At 51.7% G+C, this 19,982-nt stretch overlaps 1 protein-coding gene across 1 annotated transcript in view; it reads left to right on the forward strand.

Annotated features, from left to right (window-relative positions):
* The window catches only part of NOTCH1 (notch receptor 1), an 85,605-nt gene that overhangs the window by 39,773 nt on the left and 25,850 nt on the right, over positions 1 to 19,982 (forward strand). Inside the window, exons 5-17 of the mRNA XM_063316205.1 lie at positions 1,487 to 1,609; positions 2,515 to 2,748; positions 3,580 to 3,735; positions 4,659 to 4,844; positions 6,061 to 6,174; positions 8,774 to 8,887; positions 11,299 to 11,532; positions 12,539 to 12,649; positions 12,748 to 12,940; positions 14,651 to 14,796; positions 15,156 to 15,269; positions 16,698 to 16,817; positions 19,356 to 19,508. Of these exons, the coding sequence (XP_063172275.1) occupies positions 1,487 to 1,609; positions 2,515 to 2,748; positions 3,580 to 3,735; positions 4,659 to 4,844; positions 6,061 to 6,174; positions 8,774 to 8,887; positions 11,299 to 11,532; positions 12,539 to 12,649; positions 12,748 to 12,940; positions 14,651 to 14,796; positions 15,156 to 15,269; positions 16,698 to 16,817; positions 19,356 to 19,508 (1,998 nt within the window). The remainder of the gene's footprint in view (positions 1 to 1,486; positions 1,610 to 2,514; positions 2,749 to 3,579; positions 3,736 to 4,658; positions 4,845 to 6,060; positions 6,175 to 8,773; positions 8,888 to 11,298; positions 11,533 to 12,538; positions 12,650 to 12,747; positions 12,941 to 14,650; positions 14,797 to 15,155; positions 15,270 to 16,697; positions 16,818 to 19,355; positions 19,509 to 19,982) is intronic.

Below are 19,982 nucleotides of genomic sequence, written 5' to 3' on the forward strand. Positions count from 1 at the left end.
ACAGGAAGCCACGAAAGGAAAACTGGAGCAGGACACTCGCTTTAGGCTTTGGGGCTGTCGTTAAAAGTGGAAAAGACAGCTAGTGGCAGGCTGGTTTTTCTCTTTTGCTCCATATTTCTGCAGCTGAGGAAGAGAGAAACTGCAGAGCGTGAGTGGAATTCCATTTCCTTTGGACAAGTCAGCTACCAGCCAGTCTTTGGCTTATAGACTGTATGCCCCCATCTGGCAAATTCTACGAAGATGTTGGGGTTTCAGATGGGAAGATAACAGTCCTTTGAAATAAATTAGATAAACCGGGCTGGCTGCAGTCTTTTTCTTCTTCTCCCTGCAATCCATTTCTTGGAAGGAAGGGACATGTTGCAGTAGAACGAAGCTTCAGGAAAACGGCTCTCCTAAAGCATGGTTTATCCCCAGCTTGGTGCTGGCTAGAAGTTCTGGGAGCTGCAATCCCAAGATTCTTCGAAAGCACCAGGCCACGGAAGGCTGGATTATTTACCTCACTCACTAGTGGCTGACGTTTTTTCCCCGTGGCTTCCTGTCCTTTGCGATTTGGAATCCTGCTGTTGCTGATCCACCATGGGCTGGATGCGGGCTCTTCTCTGCAGTGCTGAAGGCCCGGCTGCCCACCGAGCGGGTGTTTTTTGGCTGTAGGTGGTGGGACCGCTGTGAAGCTCTTGCACTGGGTTCAAAGACTGCTTCTGCTGATTTTAATGCCATTGCATCCAAGAAAATAAATTTTCCAACAGAGGAGGCAAAGCTGGTCCAGGACTATCACTAGCATCTAAGAGTGCAGGAGCCAAACACTGCATTTGACTAGCTAAATCAACACTGAGCTAGTAAGTGGATGAGAGACCACTAGGAAGTCCAGAGTCAGGCACCACCACAATTGAATTACAGGTAGTCCTCATTTAGCAACTGTTCATAGTTACACGGGGATGAAAAAGTAACTTTGCGACCAATCCTCGCATTTATGACCTTTGCAGGTTGGTAAAGCAAAGGAAAGCTGAAGTAAGATCATAAGCACAGTCGTGGCTTCACTCAGTGGCCGCTTCATTAACAACTGAGTTGCTAGTCCCAATTGTGGTTGCTAAACGAGGACTACCTGTAAATAATTACAAAGTAGATAGGCAATCCCAAAGCTATAAGCTAGACTGGGAAATCAGAAAAAAAAAGGCAGAAGAATCTAGTGGCAGACCTCTTCCATATGTTGCTAAGAAAGCTACATTAAGCAAAAACATGCATCTGTTATCCCACTGTGGCTTTTTACTAAGTCAGCCTGTCCATTTAGCTCCAGTTTGCCTGCACTGGCTGGCAGCGAATTCTAGATTTGGAGTCTCTTACTGGGGATGCTGGAAATTAAACCTTGGATCTTCTGCAAAGAAAACAGGGTCTTTCTCCGGGTTTACCGCCCCTGATATTTTCATTCCTTATCAGAGGGGACTGCAAATGGGTCTCATCTCTCCTTTCACTCCTCCCTAAATGGCAGGCTTTGCAGGCCAGAATTGTGAAGAAAATGTTGACGATTGTCCGGGAAACAGCTGCAAGAACGGAGGGACCTGCGTGGACGGGGTGAACACCTACAACTGTCAGTGCCCACCTGAATGGACAGGTGAGGATACTCTGATGGGGGATTGGGGACCCCAAAGGGAGAAAAGCCAGGCCTTGCCCCAGATGGACACAGGTCTCCCAGAGGCCAGTTTATGTTTTCGGACCACCCTTCCCTGACCTACCTTTTTCTCAATGTCTTGGACTACAGTTCCTAAGACCAGTGGCCCATCTGGCACCAGAGTAGAGGAAGCTGATCTAGGGCTTGCAAATGCCTCAAAATAGTGGTGAATTGGGGAAAATGTTGAGCTTGGCTTGAGCTGAATTTGAAATCCAACCCTCGAGCTGCTGCTTCTTTTTTTTTTAACCATAATTTGTTGTTTCTAAAATTAGGATTCTGAAACCAAGACAGCACTCAGTTGGAGGCTTCATTCTAGTCCATTTGTCCATTCCCCATCCATAATTCTCACTTCTTGTAATATTCCCATTTTGCAAAGAAATAAGGTGCCTGGGCAAGTTGGGGAAACTCTACAGGAAACATGAATTACTGTGGAAGATTCTTCAGATCTTACATCACTGACCTGTAGGCCCGTGTCACCTGTGGTTGTGTTTCAGACACACACAATAAAAATGCAGCATTTGGCTGGAATCGTGTATGTGCTTAAGGACAAGCATGCTCAGCCAACAGACTTCATTATATTTTTGAGCCTAAATATAGCACTTCCTGTTCTTCTCCTGGGAATGCAATAGAGCCGTGTTTCTCAACCTTGGCAACTTGAAGGCATGTGGAACGTCAACTCCCAGAATTCCCCAACCCAGCATAGCTGGCTGAGGAATTCTGGGAGTTGAAGTCCACACGTCTTCAAGTTGCCAAGGCTGAGAAACACTGCAATAGAGACTTTGATGCGCACCAGTTTTGAGTCTTCCTGCCCAGCAGCAACTTGAACAACCTCACTCTTTCTCTTCTAGGCCAGTATTGTGCCGAAGATGTGGATGAATGTCAGTTGATTCCCAACGCTTGCCAGAACGGTGGCACCTGCCACAACACCCACGGTGGCTACAACTGCGTCTGTGTCAATGGTTGGACTGGTGAGGACTGCAGCGAGAACATTGATGACTGTGCCAGTGCAGCTTGCTTTGCAGGGGCCACTTGCCACGACCGGGTGGCCTCCTTCTATTGCGAATGCCCACACGGGCGGACAGGTGTGTATCCAAGGGAGAGGGGTGTAGCAGGATGGGGAAAGTAGCAACAGGGAAAGCAGGAACCACCTAACAGGAGTCTGACTACACAGCAAGAAGAATTTCATCTCCTTCTGGTAGAAGGTTGATGGGTTGGTCATTAGTTCCTTTTTAAACTGTGCAAGGCATGTGTGAGCAGATTGCTTAATTCCCAGCAGGACGATCAATGGTCCTGCAGTTTTCCCTGGGACAGTGCAGGTGTGTCAGTTTTACTGCATGTTGCATAGTCTTCCCCTACCTGCTTCCCTCTGGAGGTCCCTCTGCAGGTGCTAGGATTGCAGGAAAGTGCTAGGAATTCTGGGGGTTGCAGTCCCAACACATTTGGAGGAGGCCTGGCTGGGGACGACTATCCAAGAGCCAAGAGGTGGTTCTTGGAGGTCTCCAGATGTTGCTGTTGGTTCAGGGCCCAGTTCCAGCTGCTGAGAAGGCCACCTCTGAGCTTATTCTCTTGGGTCAGTGAGGCACTGCCAGTGCAGCACAGCCCAGTCACCCTTTGGGCACGTGCCCTCCCAGCCTTCTCAAACCAGGTCTGTTAATGACCTGAGTGACTGCATTCACCCAGCATGCTGGTCTAGTTAGTGCTTAGCTTGCTGGTATTTTTCTGGCTTGGCCTGTAATGTGAACCCGGCCTCTTTAGCTAGGATACGGTTCCATACAGCGCGCAAGCCTGCAGTCCGGTAACCCAGTCATGTCTGTGTTGGCGGGGGGGCCTCTGGCTGTCTGCAGGCGGCTGGAGGAGCCTCCTCTGGAGGAAGGGAGGCTCCCTCTCTGAGCCCGGCCTCTGCCCCCCTGCAGGTCTGCTCTGCCACCTTGACGATGCCTGCATCAGCAGCCCTTGCAACGAAGGGGCCAACTGCGACACCAACCCAGTCACCGGGAGGGCCATCTGCACCTGCCCATCCGGGTACACGGGGCCAGCCTGCAACCAGGACGTGGACGAATGCCTGCTGGGTGAGAGCCCGCCACCGGCCTCAGGGCCCCTGGCACGGGGGGAGGGGAGCGGTCCCCATGGCGTAGGCTGATGCTGCCAGCCGGTCCTGGCGGGAAGAGCACTTGGCAAGGATCAGATCAGGAAACCGGCCATAGGGAGGATGGAGGAAGCAGGCCAGACGAAATGTAGGGAGATCTGGGGCAAGAGAAGGTCGGTCTGCTGGCACCAGGAAAGTGTCTGCCCCGAATGCGGAGGGTGACGATTTGGATTTGGACGGGGGGTCCCCAAACGCTTCGGCTCATCGGCCCCTTCGTGACTTCAGATTATTCATTGACTCCCGAACGTTAATTGTAGGAAGATAATTTCAGAAATACTTTATGAATAAATACTTTAACTAATAGTACTGCTGCTACTGCTGATAATCCAAGGGCTTGTAGGGCCATCGACCCAATATTGGCCACTTTGGCCCCGATTTAGGGGGACTGACCCATGGAAGGTGGGGGCGTCAGCTGCTGGGGAGCGTCACGGAAGAAACAGCTGCCTTCCTCTTGACCTGTCAGGATTTGGGGGGCCCATTTGCAAGGGGAAGAATGGGGGGAGGATTGCAGCTGGGCAAAGACCTGGCTTTGGTTGTGGCCCCTTGAACCAGAGCAAGTGCTGCAGGGCAGGCCCCTGGAATAGTCTCCCCAGGTCTGTTTTGTTCTCAGGGTCCCCAGAGGAAATTGCATTTGCCTTGTTTGCTGCAGTGTCAGTTGGACAAGCTGCTGTGAGGAGCGGTTGCTTTTGAATCGGGGATGGGGGACAGCTCAAAGAGAAGGGCTCGGACAAAGCCGCCCTGTAGCTCTGCCTTGCCCCGTTGGCCGATCAGCACCCAGCCTTCTAGGGACACTGCTGCCCTCCGCCAGGCGGGGGACCCTGACCTCTCCCTCCTCTGGTCTGCCAGGTGCCAATCCCTGTGAACACGCTGGCAAGTGCATCAACACGGAGGGCTCCTTCCAGTGCCAGTGCCAGACAGGCTACTCCGGCCCCCGCTGCGAGATCGACGTGAACGAGTGCTCCTCCAACCCGTGCCAGAACGATGCCACCTGCTTAGACCAGATCGGCGTCTTCCAGTGCATTTGCATGCCAGGTAATCCTGCCGGCTCTCCTTTCCTTGGTGCCCCTCGGGCGGGCTGCTCTCGGGGCCTTGGGGGTGTGCTGGTGGAGCAGTGGTTGAGGAGGAAGAGCCCGTCTTCACCTCCCTCGGGGTTTGGCTTGTTTTTGCAACTGTGCCATCTTCCCAAGGTGCCCTCCGATCCAGTCCCCTTGCAGTAGTCTGCTGAGGGCCACATGCCAAGCGTGGGTAGGGCCGAAGCAGTGGTGGGTGAGCCAGGCCAAAACACCTCTGGATCCTCAACAGGCTAAGCCTGCGTTAACCAAACAGAATTGCTGCAATTGCATGCAGGTAGTCCTCAGTTAACAACCATTCATTTAGTGACAGTTTGGACTTAAAACGGTGCTGAAAAAACTGACTTATGACCGGTTCTCACACTTACAACTGCTGCAGCATCCCCACAGTCATGTGATCACAATTTGGGCACTTGGCAACCAGCTCACATTTACAGCCATTGCAGCATCCCATGGTCACATAATCTCCATTTCCGACCTTCCTGGCTGGCTTCTGGCAAGCAAATTTAAAAAACAATTTTAGCCTAAAGGTTTTTAACTGACATGGTTAAGCATCCTGTTGAAGTCAACCGGAGGGTTGAGAATCTTGTGCTGTGCCCTGTTTTCCCACTTCCTCCTTTCTCCCTCCCATCTGCCCTTCTTGGACACCCAGCCAGGGCCTGCTTTTCAAAGGCCTGAGTTGATCCCTTGGCAAGAACGTTGGAAATCAAGTCGCTGGGCTGGACTGGCTAACTGCAGCTCAGAGGAGTTAAAACCTCATTCAGTGAGCCAGTAAGAATTGGAGGGGCTTGCTTCAACGTACCCTAAGATTGGCAGAAGGCTGGCGTGCCGTATATGGAAACTGCAAGAGCAAGGACGTTATCTAAGGAAGAGTGAGAATGCTTAGCTGCAAGCAAAGGTTGTTGTGTTAGAAAGTTCGTAGTGAGTGGAAGGGCAGGAAAAAGATGGGGCAGAATGTGGGGCTGGCTGAGGGTAAGGGCACACTGCAAGATTTTGTCAGGGCACCCCTTGGTGTGACAGGAGTTAAAAACCCAGCAGGGGCCACTTCCATGAAGCTGGAGAATGAATGGGGGACAGTTGTCGGAGGGTGGCCTGTTCTGCCCGATGTGTCTTGACCCAGTTCCAGTGGAAAAGAGGCCGTGTGGGGTTTCCTGTTCACCTGTTTTTTATCCCTGCAGGATACGAGGGCGTTTACTGCGAAATCAACACGGATGAGTGCGCCAGCAGCCCCTGTCAGCACAACGGGAACTGCATGGACAAGATCAACGAGTTTGCTTGCCTGTGCCCCATGGGTATGTGCAGTGGGGAGGGGGCGCCGGGGAAGACGATCTATCGATCTTTGCCTTCAGCGCAAAGCTCTTTGTAGTGGAGATGGAGCTGGGATTAATCCACCGCCCAGAGGCAATGCGGAGGCTGGTGGATTTAAGCCCGGCCAGAGCGGCAGTTGGGGGAGAAGGGGCCCTGAGGCTGGGGGTGGTATTTTTGCTTTGGGCAACAAAGGAGAAGGGTGGGGTATGCTGGGGAGGGGCTCTTAAAGGTCTGAAATGTTGCCCCTTCTATGTTAGTCCTTCAAGGGACTATCACTACTACTATGCATGATTGGCAGAGAAAGCCTCCATGTCCAGCAGCTGTCTATCCCTGGAAACCCATCTGATGGGTGGGGAGAGGGTGGGGTGTTACTTTTTGATCAGCTTTTTAGAAAGTTCTGCAAAAAACTAAGCAGGTGAAAACGTGTGCAATCTTTGGGGGGAGACAAAGAATTGCAAGGACGTTCTCTCTGATGCTTTATTTTTGGTGGATGTTTTCGTTTTTCTGAGTCTCTGGCGTCCTGTGCAGAGGAAGCCTGGGATGAGGCTGGCCTGAGCAGGCTGTGTTTGCAGAGGAGGCAGGGAAGGCGAGATCAGAACAAGAGAGAAGGGAGGGGGTTTATTGGATTTATACCCCTAGCCCAGCCCAAAATAGGGGGCTTGGAATGGCTAATGAAGGGGAGGTTGAGTCCATGGGCTTAGCAGAGTGGGCCAGTAAAGCAAGTTAATAATGTGGGGTCGGCACTGAAAAGGAGGAGCTGTTTTTCGCTGGATTCCTGGAACCCTGCTTTGTCCCAACACCTATTTTTGTTTACTACGCGAAACCCCCACCTTTTCCTTGGAAATCTCATGAGGGTCTGTTTTAGTTTGATCCCGTTGAAGTAGGTTAGGCTGAGCCCTGTGGGTTAGGGGAGAGTCAAGCCTAAGTCTTCTTAGTCCAGCCCAAGGTTATAACCCCTGCGCTGTTTGGGCTCTTAAATCCTCTTTCCCCCCTGCAGCTCTGAAAGGAATTGTAGCAAATGCCCTATTCTAAGCCAGGACACTTATTCCAATTTACGCTTATTCCTAATCTGCCCTAGGAAACGTCATTCTTCCTGTTTTATGCCTCCTGTGCAGGGTCTGCCTGAGACAGACCAGTGCTTGAAAGCACCCATGGGGCTGAGCTGGTTTGCCCTCCTCCTGAGCTGAAACGCCATGCAGTGCCAGCCAAGCCGATGCCCGCCACAAGGGAAAGAGGGCCACGTGGATCTCTTTGTAGTGCCACGTCAGTTACACCAGATGCCCCACGAGCAGCCTTGCTGGTGGCGGCTGATGCAGAAAGAGGAGGTTCCTTTCTGCAGATAGATGAAAAGGGCCCTTTTGGAAGGCTTGCTTCTGCCTCTTCCAGCCGGGAGAGCAGAGAGTTTGGGCGTGAAGGAGGCCCCCGGTTTGGGAATGGCTGGATTGTGGCGGGGGACCGTTGAGGCTGTGGGGTGGAGCAAGAGAATGGGGAGGGGGTGGCTAATCCGTGAAACGGGCTTTGATGCGGAGGCCTTAGAGATGTAAATGAGGAATCCTCAGGGCTGGGGCGGCCGTGGCTCGTCCAGGACCACGGCCAAAATCACCGGGACTCAGTGCCAATGAATGGGAAAGAGACCCTGAAATCTGCTCCTTCTGCCTACCACAGTATCCCACCATTGCAAGGGAAATGCGGTCATTGTAAAAAGAGCGTGTTGGACGTGTGTGTGTGTTTATAGGAAAATGTCACCTTTGCAGCCTCATTTTATCTCCAGTCTGGCTGTGAGAGCAGCATAAGAGCACTGAAAGGATGGGCTGATGAGGTTGTGGTTTAGTTGTGCAAATGAGCCCTCTAGTCCCATCCTATGTGGTTTTTTCATTTGGGATGGCATGTTTTGTGAACACAACTGTTTGGTGACCCTGCTTTAGGCCTAAACTCACGGGGCCAAGCCAGGCAGCGAGTCTGTTTGCCAAGGGAGGCGGGTGAAAGTGCTGGTTTGCTGTTACTATGGTCCAAAGTGGAATTTTAAATCTTGCTGGGGAGGAAAGACGAGGTGGGAACGTAGGCAGCCCCCGCCGTACCATCAATTGACTTAGATTTTATTTCTCATGGTTCCTTTTTGGAGCAAGGTGGGAAGGAGGTTCTTCTGGTCTTCAGGTTATCTGCAGGAAATGGCCATAATTACTGAACATCCAGCTGAATCCAGCTTTTTCTCAATCTGTCTGAAAATGCTGGTGGGAAAAGCAGAGGGAGAGGATACTGTATAAGCAGTCTTGAAAATCCTTCAAGTCTTGCGTATTTTCTGCTTGTCGGGCTACACACCCTTCTTTGCATGGTTTAAAAGAGGGGGAGGGTGCACTTCCATAAAATTAAACTTTCTGGTCATTTTGAGTCCCTTTTTGTTCACAGAAGACGTCAGTGTGCAAAAACTGTTTCTCTGTGTTGTTCCATTTCTGGAGCACATGAGGACACCTGATGCTGAGCGGAAAAAGGCCCCCACCTTGATTCCAAGGGGTTCTTCCTGGCAGGGAGCAGGAGCTGAAGAATCCCAGGGTCACACGCTCTCCCCGTTTCTTGTCCCCACAGGATTTAATGGTCACCTGTGTCAGTATGACATTGACGAATGTGCCAGCACGCCCTGCAAGAACGGAGCCAAATGTGTGGATGGACGAAACGCTTATGTGTGTGAATGCACCGAAGGTAAGCTGGGAGTTGGGGGGCAGGCCAGATAAGTCCAGTCTCTTCTACAAGGTCCTGTTGGTGACAGCGAACAAACACCCTTTCCTGGTGTTTTTGCATGGTAAATGATATGGAATATGGAAAAAAAAAAGTGCGTCTGTTCCTGCTGTGGAATATTTTGGAAAATGATAGGAGATGAAAGGGAGGGAGGGAGAGAGAGAGAGATACCTAGAAAGTAAGAATGAAGGATCATGATTCTTTTGAATTTCTCCTTTCAAAAGGCCCTAAACAGGGACTTTTTGTTTGATGACTGATGAAGCCTGCAGTGGCTTGAAGCTTGCTGAATATTGGAGAAACATGCACACACGCGCATATACTTCCTGGTCTCGTGGGTAGGCACTGAACACTGGCTGTTTATCGAAGGCAGCTTTTGGCCACGTGGATCATGAACAGCACTAGCATGATGGCCACATGCTGGCCAAAATGATGAGCATAACTCCTGTCCTGCCTGGCATGATTTTCCCTGGGCAGATTTCCCCCCCTCCCCCCCTTTCTCTTTCTATCTGAAATTGTTTTACAAATGCATGTGTTGCCTGCTCCCATTTGCGGTCTGAAGTGGCTAACGGCATCTAGAATTCCATTTAAAGTTCAACACCATCGTTAACATCACCCCAACCGGCGGCACTGAAAGAAAAACAACCCTAAAGGAGAAGCTGTTTTAACCCCTTTTGTTTCTCCCGGTGCCCCCAAGTTATTCCATATTGCAGGCCTGGTCCAGGGGAAGACAGAAAAGGGAGAAAAAAGAAAAGAAAAGAAAACCAGAGTTAGCTGTGTCCTGCAGAAGTTGAAGCTCCAAACTGTTGCGGGGGGAGTGGGGTGCCCCCATTTCCTGCCTCCCTGCTCTGTCCAAACTAGCGGGACCCGTCTCTGCACCATCACCCTCTTTTCTGGCCCCTCGCCTCTGGGCAGGAGAAAAAGAGGGCTGCCCCCCCGCCGCCCAGAGCGCAGGGCCGGGTGTGCCGGGCGAGGGAAGCTCAAGGCACCCTTGGACAAAACCGAGGCCTGGAGCCCCCGCAGCAAACAGAGGGACTTTTGTGGGGCCGGGCTGCTGCCAGAGCCGTCTTCCCTAATGAGCGTCTTGGTCAGGCAGCAGCGGCGATGAAAAGCTGCAATGTGGGCTTCCCGGGCGGGGAGGGGTGGGGGCAGTCAAAGACCCACTTTGTCTGGCCGCCGGCACCCCCCCCCCGCCTTTGTCCGCTGCCTCGGGCTGCACGGCTCCCCCCTCGCAGGAGGAGGGAGAGAGAATGGGGCTGCTGTTGTCCCCTTTTGAATGCCTGGACCGCCTCCCTGAGCCGGATCCAGACAGGCAGGGAGGGTGGGGGGGAGGGAGAAGAAAAGCATTTGTGTTTGAGCGAGGAGGAGGCCCCCTCCAGGAAGAAGCCGCTCGCTGCTGTTCCCTGGCATGGCAGCCTCTCCGCCACCCGGCCTGTCTCCTGCCGCACGTTCCCTGCAGAGTCTCCGTGGGCCTTGCAGGGGGGCTACGGGGGACAGCCCTGTGGTGGGGGCTCACAGGGAGACCCTCCAGTGCTTCGAACCCGAAGGAGCTCTGCCAGCACCACTGCAGTTTCTTGAGTGGAAGCCACAGCGGGCGGGCTTGCTGGAAATTAGGGGAGCCTGCTGCGGGTGCCCTCCCAAAATGGTGGGTCACCTCTTCTCAGGCTGTCACTCCACAGTGGCCAGTTACAAACACCCCCGTTTATCCGAAACAGCGAGATGAGCGTTCCCCTCGCAACCGTTCCTTGCTTTTGGGTAGCCTGGTTTTGTTGCCAGCCACCATTCACACTTTCTGAGACGTCCCAGAGTTCATTTGGGGGGGGGCAGAAACAAGAATGGCGTTCTTTTACAGCACACAAGCTCACCACTTGATTAATATTCTTTTGAATTTAAAGAATTGGTTTTTTTAACGTCAGATTGAGGTCATGAATCTAGCGAGCTCTCACCAAGACGTTGGCCCCACGTTAGGGAGGGCAGTATTGGTGCAGATGGAGGCCATATTTCTCTCCTCTGGTGAACAAGGACTTGGCCCTTCTCAAATTGCCCACTCAACCTAGCTCCTTTTCTTTCTCACTGACTCCCATCATTCTGGCTGGGAACTCTGGGAGGTGTAGTCCAACCCTTTGGAGTGCAGCATTTAGTGGGCGTTTCTAGCTGCTGGTTTCTGACCAGGGTTAAGGACAACCAACTGGGGGACAGACCATCCTGAAGGCCTCTGCTGGCCCACTGAGCACTAGACTAGGCCAGCCGCTCTTCCCAGCAGCCTGACAGCCTCTTGGCTGCCCCGTGGAACAGATGTGTCTGCTGGCTTTGCTGTTCCACGTCTGAGCGCTGCTCTTGTGAATCTTTGTACCCCTTTCCTCCTTTCTGTCCCCCAGGCTTTTCCGGCACCCACTGTGAGACTGACATCAATGAATGTGACCCCGATCCCTGTCACTATGGCACGTGCCGGGATGGCATTGCCTCCTTCACCTGCCTCTGTCAGCCTGGGTACACCGGGCACCGCTGCGATATCAACATCAATGAGTGCCAGAGCCAACCCTGCAAGAATGGGGGCACCTGCCACGATAGGAACAATGCCTACACCTGCTTCTGCCTCAAAGGGACCACAGGTAAGGGGGCGGTCTTCTCTCTGGCCCTCCCCCCAAAGGCTGGAGCACAGCTGTCTGGGTGGCCGGTCTGTAGCCCCCACGTATTTCAGGTCAAGGAAAGAAGCCCTGGAGATGTTTGGGCCTGCCCCACTTGATGTCTCCCAAATATGGTAGGGCTGAAATTGCCAAGATTCTCCCTGTGTCTTGAAGGCACCAACTTGGGGCAAGCTGATGGAGAGTATCTCTGGCACTTTAGCAGTTGCCTAAAGCGGGGCAATTGTTTTCCAAGCACGATTTGACAATGGTTCTCTTCAACAAGATTTATTGAGATGAATGGGATGGAGTAACAAGAATTTCAGCACCAAATGACCTCCCTTTTAAAACCAGTCTATGCCAATCTATGCGCATCAGAGCAGAGACTTCCTGGTTTCCTTTCTAACAGCCTCCCTGTGGTTCAGAGAAGAGGTGGGTCTCTTCGCTGATAATGGGGAAGCTTACAGCTTTTATGTGCTGGTCTCCAGAATCAAACTTGGTTGGTTGGTTTTGAGGGGAGCACCCCAAACAAATTTTTGCCCTGGCAGGTCAAACTCTGGGTCTTACCCCAGTTGCCGGTCATTGTGTAAGATTTTAATTTTGTGAAATCTTATTAATGATGGTTTCACTGGTCATCAGGAGTGAAAGCCCCATTGCTGCATCTACTGAAAAATTGCTTCACTGTTTGTTTATCTCTTGCCCACCCTGTGGGCGTGACTGTTCCTTTGGCTTTCTAAGGCTTTGGCCCACACCCCTCCATACCTGGATTTGGACCAGAGAAACTTCCTTAAAACAATCCTGAGATTTTCCAGAGCCCCACTCTCTGAGAAACTGTTGCATAGATGTCAGTCACTGAGAAGAATAGGGCATCATGGTCTCAGGGGAGGCATGAGATAGGAGCCCCCTGAAAGCCGGCGACTCACAAATGCCTCTGGCTTTGCACTGGATGCCCACCTTTGGACCATTTTCCTAACTGCTATTCTCTTTTTCCAAGGACCCAATTGTGAAATCAACCTGGACGAATGTGCTAGCAACCCGTGTGATTATGGCAAGTGCATCGATAAGATCAATGGCTATGAGTGTACCTGTGAGCCAGGATACACAGGTGAGGGCAGGGTGGAGAACAGCGGGCAGGTGCCCCCTCCCCCAGCTGGCTGGCAGCACTGGTTCACGGTCCCCACTTGGTCCTCTCCTCTCATACAGGGAAGATGTGCAGCATCAATGTGGACGAGTGCGCCAGCAACCCTTGCCATAACGGTGGCACCTGCCAGGACGGCATCAACGGCTTCACATGCCTCTGCCCAGAAGGCTTCCATGACCCCTTGTGCCTGTCAGAAGTGAATGAGTGCAGCAGCAACCCCTGCGTTCACGGGAAGTGCCACGACGGGCTGAACGGGTGAGCGTCGGGCGAGGCTGCGGCCATGCAGGAGGGGCACTCACCAGCGGGGGGCATCCCCCTTTTGGGGGGGATCACTTTGGCCTCTGGGAAGCGTGAGAGCTTGTTGTGGGTGCTTTGGGGGAATTGCTGGGTGGTGGGCCCCTCTCTCTTTCCTTTCCCAGAATGCCTGTGGGCCCAGGGGCCTTTGGGGAAATCAAACAGGAGTGGGAGGAGTTGTTTTGGGGCACCCTCCGATTCCCATCGATTCACTTGTTAAAACTCTTGTTTCGATTAAAAGGGTAGGGAGCCAGGCGGCTGCTAGGTGGGGTGTTTTTGACACACTCACCTCTGTGAGCTGCCGTTGGGGAACCAGGGATTAGGGCGTTGGATTGGGACCAGGGGAATGCAGGTTCAGGTGGATGCTCAGTCATGGAAGCTCCTGGATGACCATCGTGCTCTCTTAGCCCAACCTACCTCACAGGGCTGTTGTAGGGATAGAATTGGAAGAGAGGGTGTGAAGCCTTGGGAGGAAAGACGTGATTGAAATCAATAAATGCCTATTTTTTAAAAATGTTCTAATCAGATTTAAATACAAAAGAATAAAGGCATGAAACACATCCATGTTGCGTTGTTCTTTTGATCTCAGAGCTGGGATCTTGGTGGGAAGAAAATGCAGGATTTGAGGAGGATAGGCTGTAAGGGGGTGGCCAAGCACCTCGCTTGCTCGGCATGCGGAAAGTCCCAAATTTCTCCCTCCAGCCTCTCCAGGTGAAGGGCCTGTGAAGTCCCTGATAAGACACCCTGGAGAGCCACCAACCATCATTCTGGGCAATGCTGAGCTGGTTGGACCAAAGTTCTGGTCCAGACTGAAGCAGCTTCCAAGGTTTCTAGGGTGTGGGGAGTGGCAAACCAGCTTCACCCTCCCATCATGAGCAACCTCTGGGGTGCCTCTAGGACGGTTAGAAACATCACCCGGCCCCTTTAGTTCACTGATCAGCAACTCATATTCTATTCGTAGTCCTGAGTGCCGGAAGGCCCAGCATTCTCACTGCCACAGGTTCTTTGCTAAATTAACTGCCCCGGGCAGCGTTTCTTGATAGCATCTTAATCAATCAAGGCTCTTATTTGGGAGCCTCTGTCCTGATGAACACGCTCAGAGCGGCCGCAAAAAAAGGACGACGGAGGAGGGAGAATTGAAAGCCACGTTCTTGAGCAGAAATTGTATACAGTCGGAGGTGACCGCCACGGGGCAAGTTAGATTGTCCGTTGGGGCCTGCTGTTTTTGAAACAGTGCGCACCCGGGCCCCAATTGGCCTGGAATGCTTCTGCCCATTTATACCCCATAAACCTCAAAGTCGTAATCCAAAGTCATTTTCCAGGCACCCTTCCCTGAAGGACAAGGGAGAAGTGGGGTGCCGATCTGTAGGGTGTCCTTCCCAATAACATTAGCTGTGAGCTGGTCCTTCCGAGACCTATTTTTGTTCTTCTGGGCCTTTTAAGGAACCGTTTCAGATTCGCTACTATTCTCTGGCTGCTGGAGATAATGCAGCATTTGCATGCTGTTCTTCCTGCTGCTGCTCATCCCTGCAGGTTATGTTTTATAGGGATATTCATACACTGCAGAGTGCACTAGAGGTGGTTCAGTGGCATCATAAGGCAAGGGTTATTTAAAACAAAACAGCAGAATCCAATAAATGGGTGCTTTGTATCTGTTTCCTGGAATCAAAGCTACAAGTGTGATTGCGACCCGGGCTGGAGTGGGACAAACTGTGACATCAACAACAACGAATGCGAGTCCAACCCTTGTGTGAATGGTGGAACCTGCAAGGATATGACCAGCGGCTACCTTTGTACCTGCCAGGAGGGATTCAGTGGTAAGAGCCTGGACCTCACCCCGGCGTCTCCCCAACCGAGCCACGGCTAGATTCGTTTTCGTTTACGCACTGATCATCGGCTTAGCATAGGTATTCAAGGAAAGGAAGCCAAAATACCACCGATCGATCACCCCTGGCTAAATTGGAAGGGCTTGGATTAACATCTGTCCAAGGGAGGACAATCCTATTTGGGTAGGTGGGCCAGCAAAGCAGCTGACCCCAATCTGGCCTCTCCGGGTTTTTTGGGAAGCCCTCAGAATGTCTAGCCTGTTGCTGTTCCGGTCTGGAGAAGGACGCCTGGGTGGCTTTGTGATCACACAGATTTGGGTGGGACCCTGCAGATCTCCTTCTTTCCCCAGGACCCAGCTGCCAGATCAACATCAACGAATGTGCTTCCAACCCTTGCCTGAATCAGGGGACGTGCATCGATGACGTTGCCCGCTACCAGTGCAACTGCCTTCCACCCTATACCGGTGAGAGAACAAATTCTTGGGTAAGAGTCATCGCTCAGAGATACATGTGGCCATGTTGTCCTAGAATAGCTGGGGATAGGACCGGGAGAACAAGCGTCACGCACTTCTGGTTTCTCTTGCGTTTCTGTGACATGGAGAGAATTGACCTTTGGGTTTTCACCTAAAGCCTGCTTGCTTGTCACTGTCCCTCCTTGGTCTCCACTTCCAAAGACGGTGCTCCTGGCCACCAAATGTTGCCCATCCCTGATCAAAGCAACCACTTCCAGCTGAGGGACCTCCGGGGGAAGTGTCACACCAGCCTTTGTCCGCACTCGAGCGGGGTTTCGTTTGCTTCTCTGAGGAGCCCTTCCCCGAATATGCGTCCCCCCAGCCGTTCCTTTGCTCTCTGCGTCAGACAGCACGCCATCCACTCTTCCCTGATAACGAGGCGTGATCGGAAAGATTTAAGATGTGAAAACAAGGGCTGAGTAGCTCAGTTGTTTTAGTCCCTCCAAAAGTTCGGAAGGAAAATCATGAGGTTTGCCAAACAAGATTTGCTTCTTTCCCTCATGCACAGTTTTCTCACTTGCCCCACCTCAGATTTTCACGGGTGCAAACATCTCCTGCCATGGCGTGGTCCTTTCAGGCAGGGGCCGTTTTTCTGTTTTTGCAAACGTCGCCCCGTTGGCGTCCCTTTTGGAAAAACGTGCGTCGCATCGCCAGCGCAGGAGGCCGGCATTTTTGCAGGGTAGGCGTTTCTGCCTCTCTGCCTGTTTCCTGCTTCCTCTTGCTGCACAAAATGGCAACCTTTGCACAATTGGGGGAAGTCATGACTTTCCTGCCTTTGCTGGTTGCTGGGGAAACAATCCAGGAGATTTTGGGGGCAGGGGGGGTGAGCAAGTAGAAGGTCCTGGAAAACGGAGAAAGGCCGCCGGATGCAACTGGCTGACGAGGAAGGCCATGCTATGGAGGGAAGGAGGGTGTTAGTAAACAGGAAGAGAAGACTGGATAAGAGGGCTTTCAAAGAAAACATGCTTTTTTCCTCCTCTCTGGTTCAGGTCAGGGTAACCAAGCACCAAACAGGTGAGGTTTGAGCGTGGTGTTTGGACAAGTCCCGTTCCCCAAATGTCCCCTTGCATGGGTGAATTCCTTCCCCAAGGAGAAAATATCTTGGAGAAGCTCCAGAGCAGCCCAGCTGCCCTTAGAGGGATGTGGGGGATGGCCCTGTGCTATTCGTAGCCCAAGGACCATTGTGAAACCTGTGGGAATGCCGGCCAGCCCTGCCGCCTCTCCTCAAAAGATGGGGAGGAAACATCTCAGCTGCACACGCTCATGCCCCAGATCCAGCCAAAGGCTTCTCGGGTAGCGGGATGAAAAGGAAAGGGCCTCCGCACCACGTCAGGCAGGCAACGAGGCTGCAGCCAACCCGAGTTTTCTTTCCAACCGTAGGTCCCACGTGCCGGGACGTGCTGGCGCCCTGCGCGGACGGCCCCTGCAAGAATGGCGGCAAGTGCAGAGAGTCAGAGGACTACGAGAGGTTCTTGTGCACCTGCCTTCCGGGGTGGCAAGGTACCGGGGGGCGCTCGTGGGTTTCTGGCACCCCCTTGGTGGGGTTTCTGATGCCTGCTTAACCTGGGAGACTTCAGTCAGCCAAGGGCAAATGCGCGAGGGAGCTCTTGGAGGAAAGGGGGTGACGTCCCGGAGGGTGAGCAGCTTGACTGCACCTCGGTGGGCACAAACCTATAAAGAGCAAAGTATTTTTTATAGACCGGATTTTGGCTTTGCTCCAGCACAGCCTTCTGCATCGCATCTGCAGGTGGGCGGACCTCAGCTCCCAGGATTCTCACGGGTGGCCACACCACCCAGGGAATTCTGGGCATTGGCGTCCACCCAACTGGAAGGCTTCTGCCTTTGAGCTAATTAATGGGGTTAAATGATCGTAGTTGTAGATGCTTCCAATAAAGCATGGCGTTTTCTTTCCAGATGGATCCTCACAGTGACTGTTCAATGATTTTTACAGTATGTGTGGAAGGGCCTTTGGGTCCCCAAGACAATACTTGGGTATCTCCCTCTGCTGCGCTTCTTTCATTTTTTTTCCAGTTTGCATGTAAACTGCAAGTCTAAACCATTAGCTGATGCTTAATTAACCATTTCTCAGTCCTAATTAGTCTTAATTAATGGGCTAATTAAGAACATCAGAAGAGCTCTGCTGGATCATGGTCCCATGGTGACCATCCAGAAGTTCTCAAACATGGAGAAAAGAGCCACTTGGGTGTTTAAGGGATCCTACCTGGGATGTGCAAACAGGAACAGCAGCTACCTCTGCTCCATAATCCTACTTCAATTAGCTCCGTAGGTGACCTCTGTCTCAAGGCTGTAAACTCCACCACTTAATCAAGAGCTATTTTTATATTTGCTTCTTTGTAGATGGGCAAATTCTGGTTAAGGTTGGAAGCAGGATTTAGAGCAGAGGTTGGGGACGGAGTGCAGAATTTAGCCTGCCAGTCTTCTTACTTGACCCCTGGAAATCCAGGGCGCTGTTACTGCCCTCCAAGATGCCAAGACGGCTTTGATCTCCACCCCCTGCCAACATCCAGGAGGGGCGGGCCCTATTGAGAGGCTGCTTCTGTTCTCTCATCCAGCCCTCTTTGAAATGGATCATTACAGGTAGTCCTTGCTTAACAACCATTCCTTTAGTGACAGTTTGGACTTAGAATGGTGCTGGAAAAAACAACTTACAGTTGTAAAATTGGGTTGGATTCGCTTAATGACTGTTTCATTTAGCAACTGAAATTCCAGTCCCAATTGTGGTCATTAAGTGAGGACTACCTATACTCCTGAATGTCTGTAAAAGATGAAAGTATATCATTGTGGCATTCGATGTAATTCGCATGACACAGCGGCATGGTGATACCAGTGATGCCAGGGTGCAGGCAAATGACATCATTGGTATCTGTTTCTGTCATTTTGTCACAATGCAGTTGGCATAAATCACCCCAGATAATTACGAAGTTAATGCAGGTTTCACTGCCTTCTACCTCTTCATTTATGATGGACTTCAGGGCAATGTCTGGACAGAAGTGAGCCAGTTTGGTCTAGTGGTGAAGGTGCTGGGCAAGAACTCAGGAGTCTGTGAGTTCTAGTCCCGCCTTAGGCATGAATGCTGGCTGGATGACCTTAGGCCAGTCCTTCTCTCTCAGCCCAACCCACCTCACAGGGTTGCTGTTGTGGGGAAAATAGGAGGAGGAAGGAGCATTAGGTATGTTCACCGCCTTGAGTTATTTACAAAAATAACAAAGGTGGGATAGAAAATAAATAAATAAACCCAAAGTTATGGGGGTCCGTTGAATTGAGGCTTCACTGCAACTTCTGTAACTCCCATATAGAAGAACATACATGTGTATTCAGGCCAAACTATTTTATCTTTATTGATTATCAGAATTAAATTAATAATTAGTCAGCCAAGGGCAAATGCACAAAGAGGATCTTAGGAGAAAAGGAGTAACGCCGTGGAAGTTTGTTTAATTAATTTATTAGGCTGAGCAGCTTGACTGCACCTCAGTGGGTACAAAACCATAAAGGGCAAATCATTTTGATGATTTTGTTTCCGATAAACCCTCTAGAATTAAAACTACCAAACCGTTGTAACAATTAGCATGGGGCCCTGACTGCACAATCTTTAAGCTTGTCCAGAGGAATAGACTGCCTTTTGGAGAGCTTTTCCCCACTGTCTGAAAGCCACCTTGTTCATTCTGGTTTTTGCCTTCGAAGTGTATTATTTTGTACTGCTTCTTTGCTGTCTTTCCATAGTTTTAACACTGAGTTCTTCCCTTGTTGTGTTTTCAGTCCCCACAAGTATATATTGCTGGCTTTTACTGCTGAACTTCCAGCTCTTTATTAATTTATTTAGTGTCATTCTGTGGAATTTTTACTCTGGTAATCTGCGTTGGACGTAAGTCCTGGAAAGGAGAGGTTTTCTACATAGATAAATAACATGACAAAAATCGTGCGCATCCACCCCTCAGGGAGCGGTGGTCACCGAGGGACCGTAGCGCTACAACGAGTAAAGCAATGCGTTTTCAACCATCCTCCCCATTCGCTTCTCAGGGCAAACTTGTGAGATCGACATCAACGAGTGTGTGAAGAGCCCCTGTCGCAACGGCGCCACATGCCAGAACACCAACGGCAGCTACCGCTGCGTGTGCAGGCCTGGTTTCACAGGGGACAGCTGTGGAACTGACCTCGATGACTGCCAGCCCAGTAAGAATCCAAGCTAGCCCAGGGAAGGAACTCCGGATTGGACCCCTGGCCGAGTAGGGCCCACGTATTAACTGAGCTCTTGGGGCACATCCTGGGCAGCAGATCTGGTGCCTTTCAAAGCTTGAGGGGCCCGCCTCCCCCGGCTGCACCCTTGTCATCCGGGCCACGCAGGGGACTCCTCGGCCAGCAAAGTAGGGACGTCTCTGCAGATCCCCTGCTTGGGAAAGCCTGCTGTTGGGGACGTTGCGGGAGAAAAGGGCTTCCTGCCTTTGCAAAGTCCAGGCCGTCCCTTGCTCAGTTATTCCAGAGACACGGCGTCATGGATTTGAATTTCAGGCGTGCTGGAACCAGGGAGCCCGGAGGTGTGGGGATCACTTTCTGAGGTCTTTTGAAGCAGGGCATAGACAGCCATCTGACAGGGAAGCCTCTGCACTGAGCAGGAGAGGGCCCCCAAGAGCCCCTTCCCTCTCCCTG

This window comes from Candoia aspera, chromosome 16, assembly GCF_035149785.1.
Source record: "Candoia aspera isolate rCanAsp1 chromosome 16, rCanAsp1.hap2, whole genome shotgun sequence".
Classification (NCBI taxonomy): Eukaryota; Metazoa; Chordata; class Lepidosauria; order Squamata; family Boidae; genus Candoia; species Candoia aspera.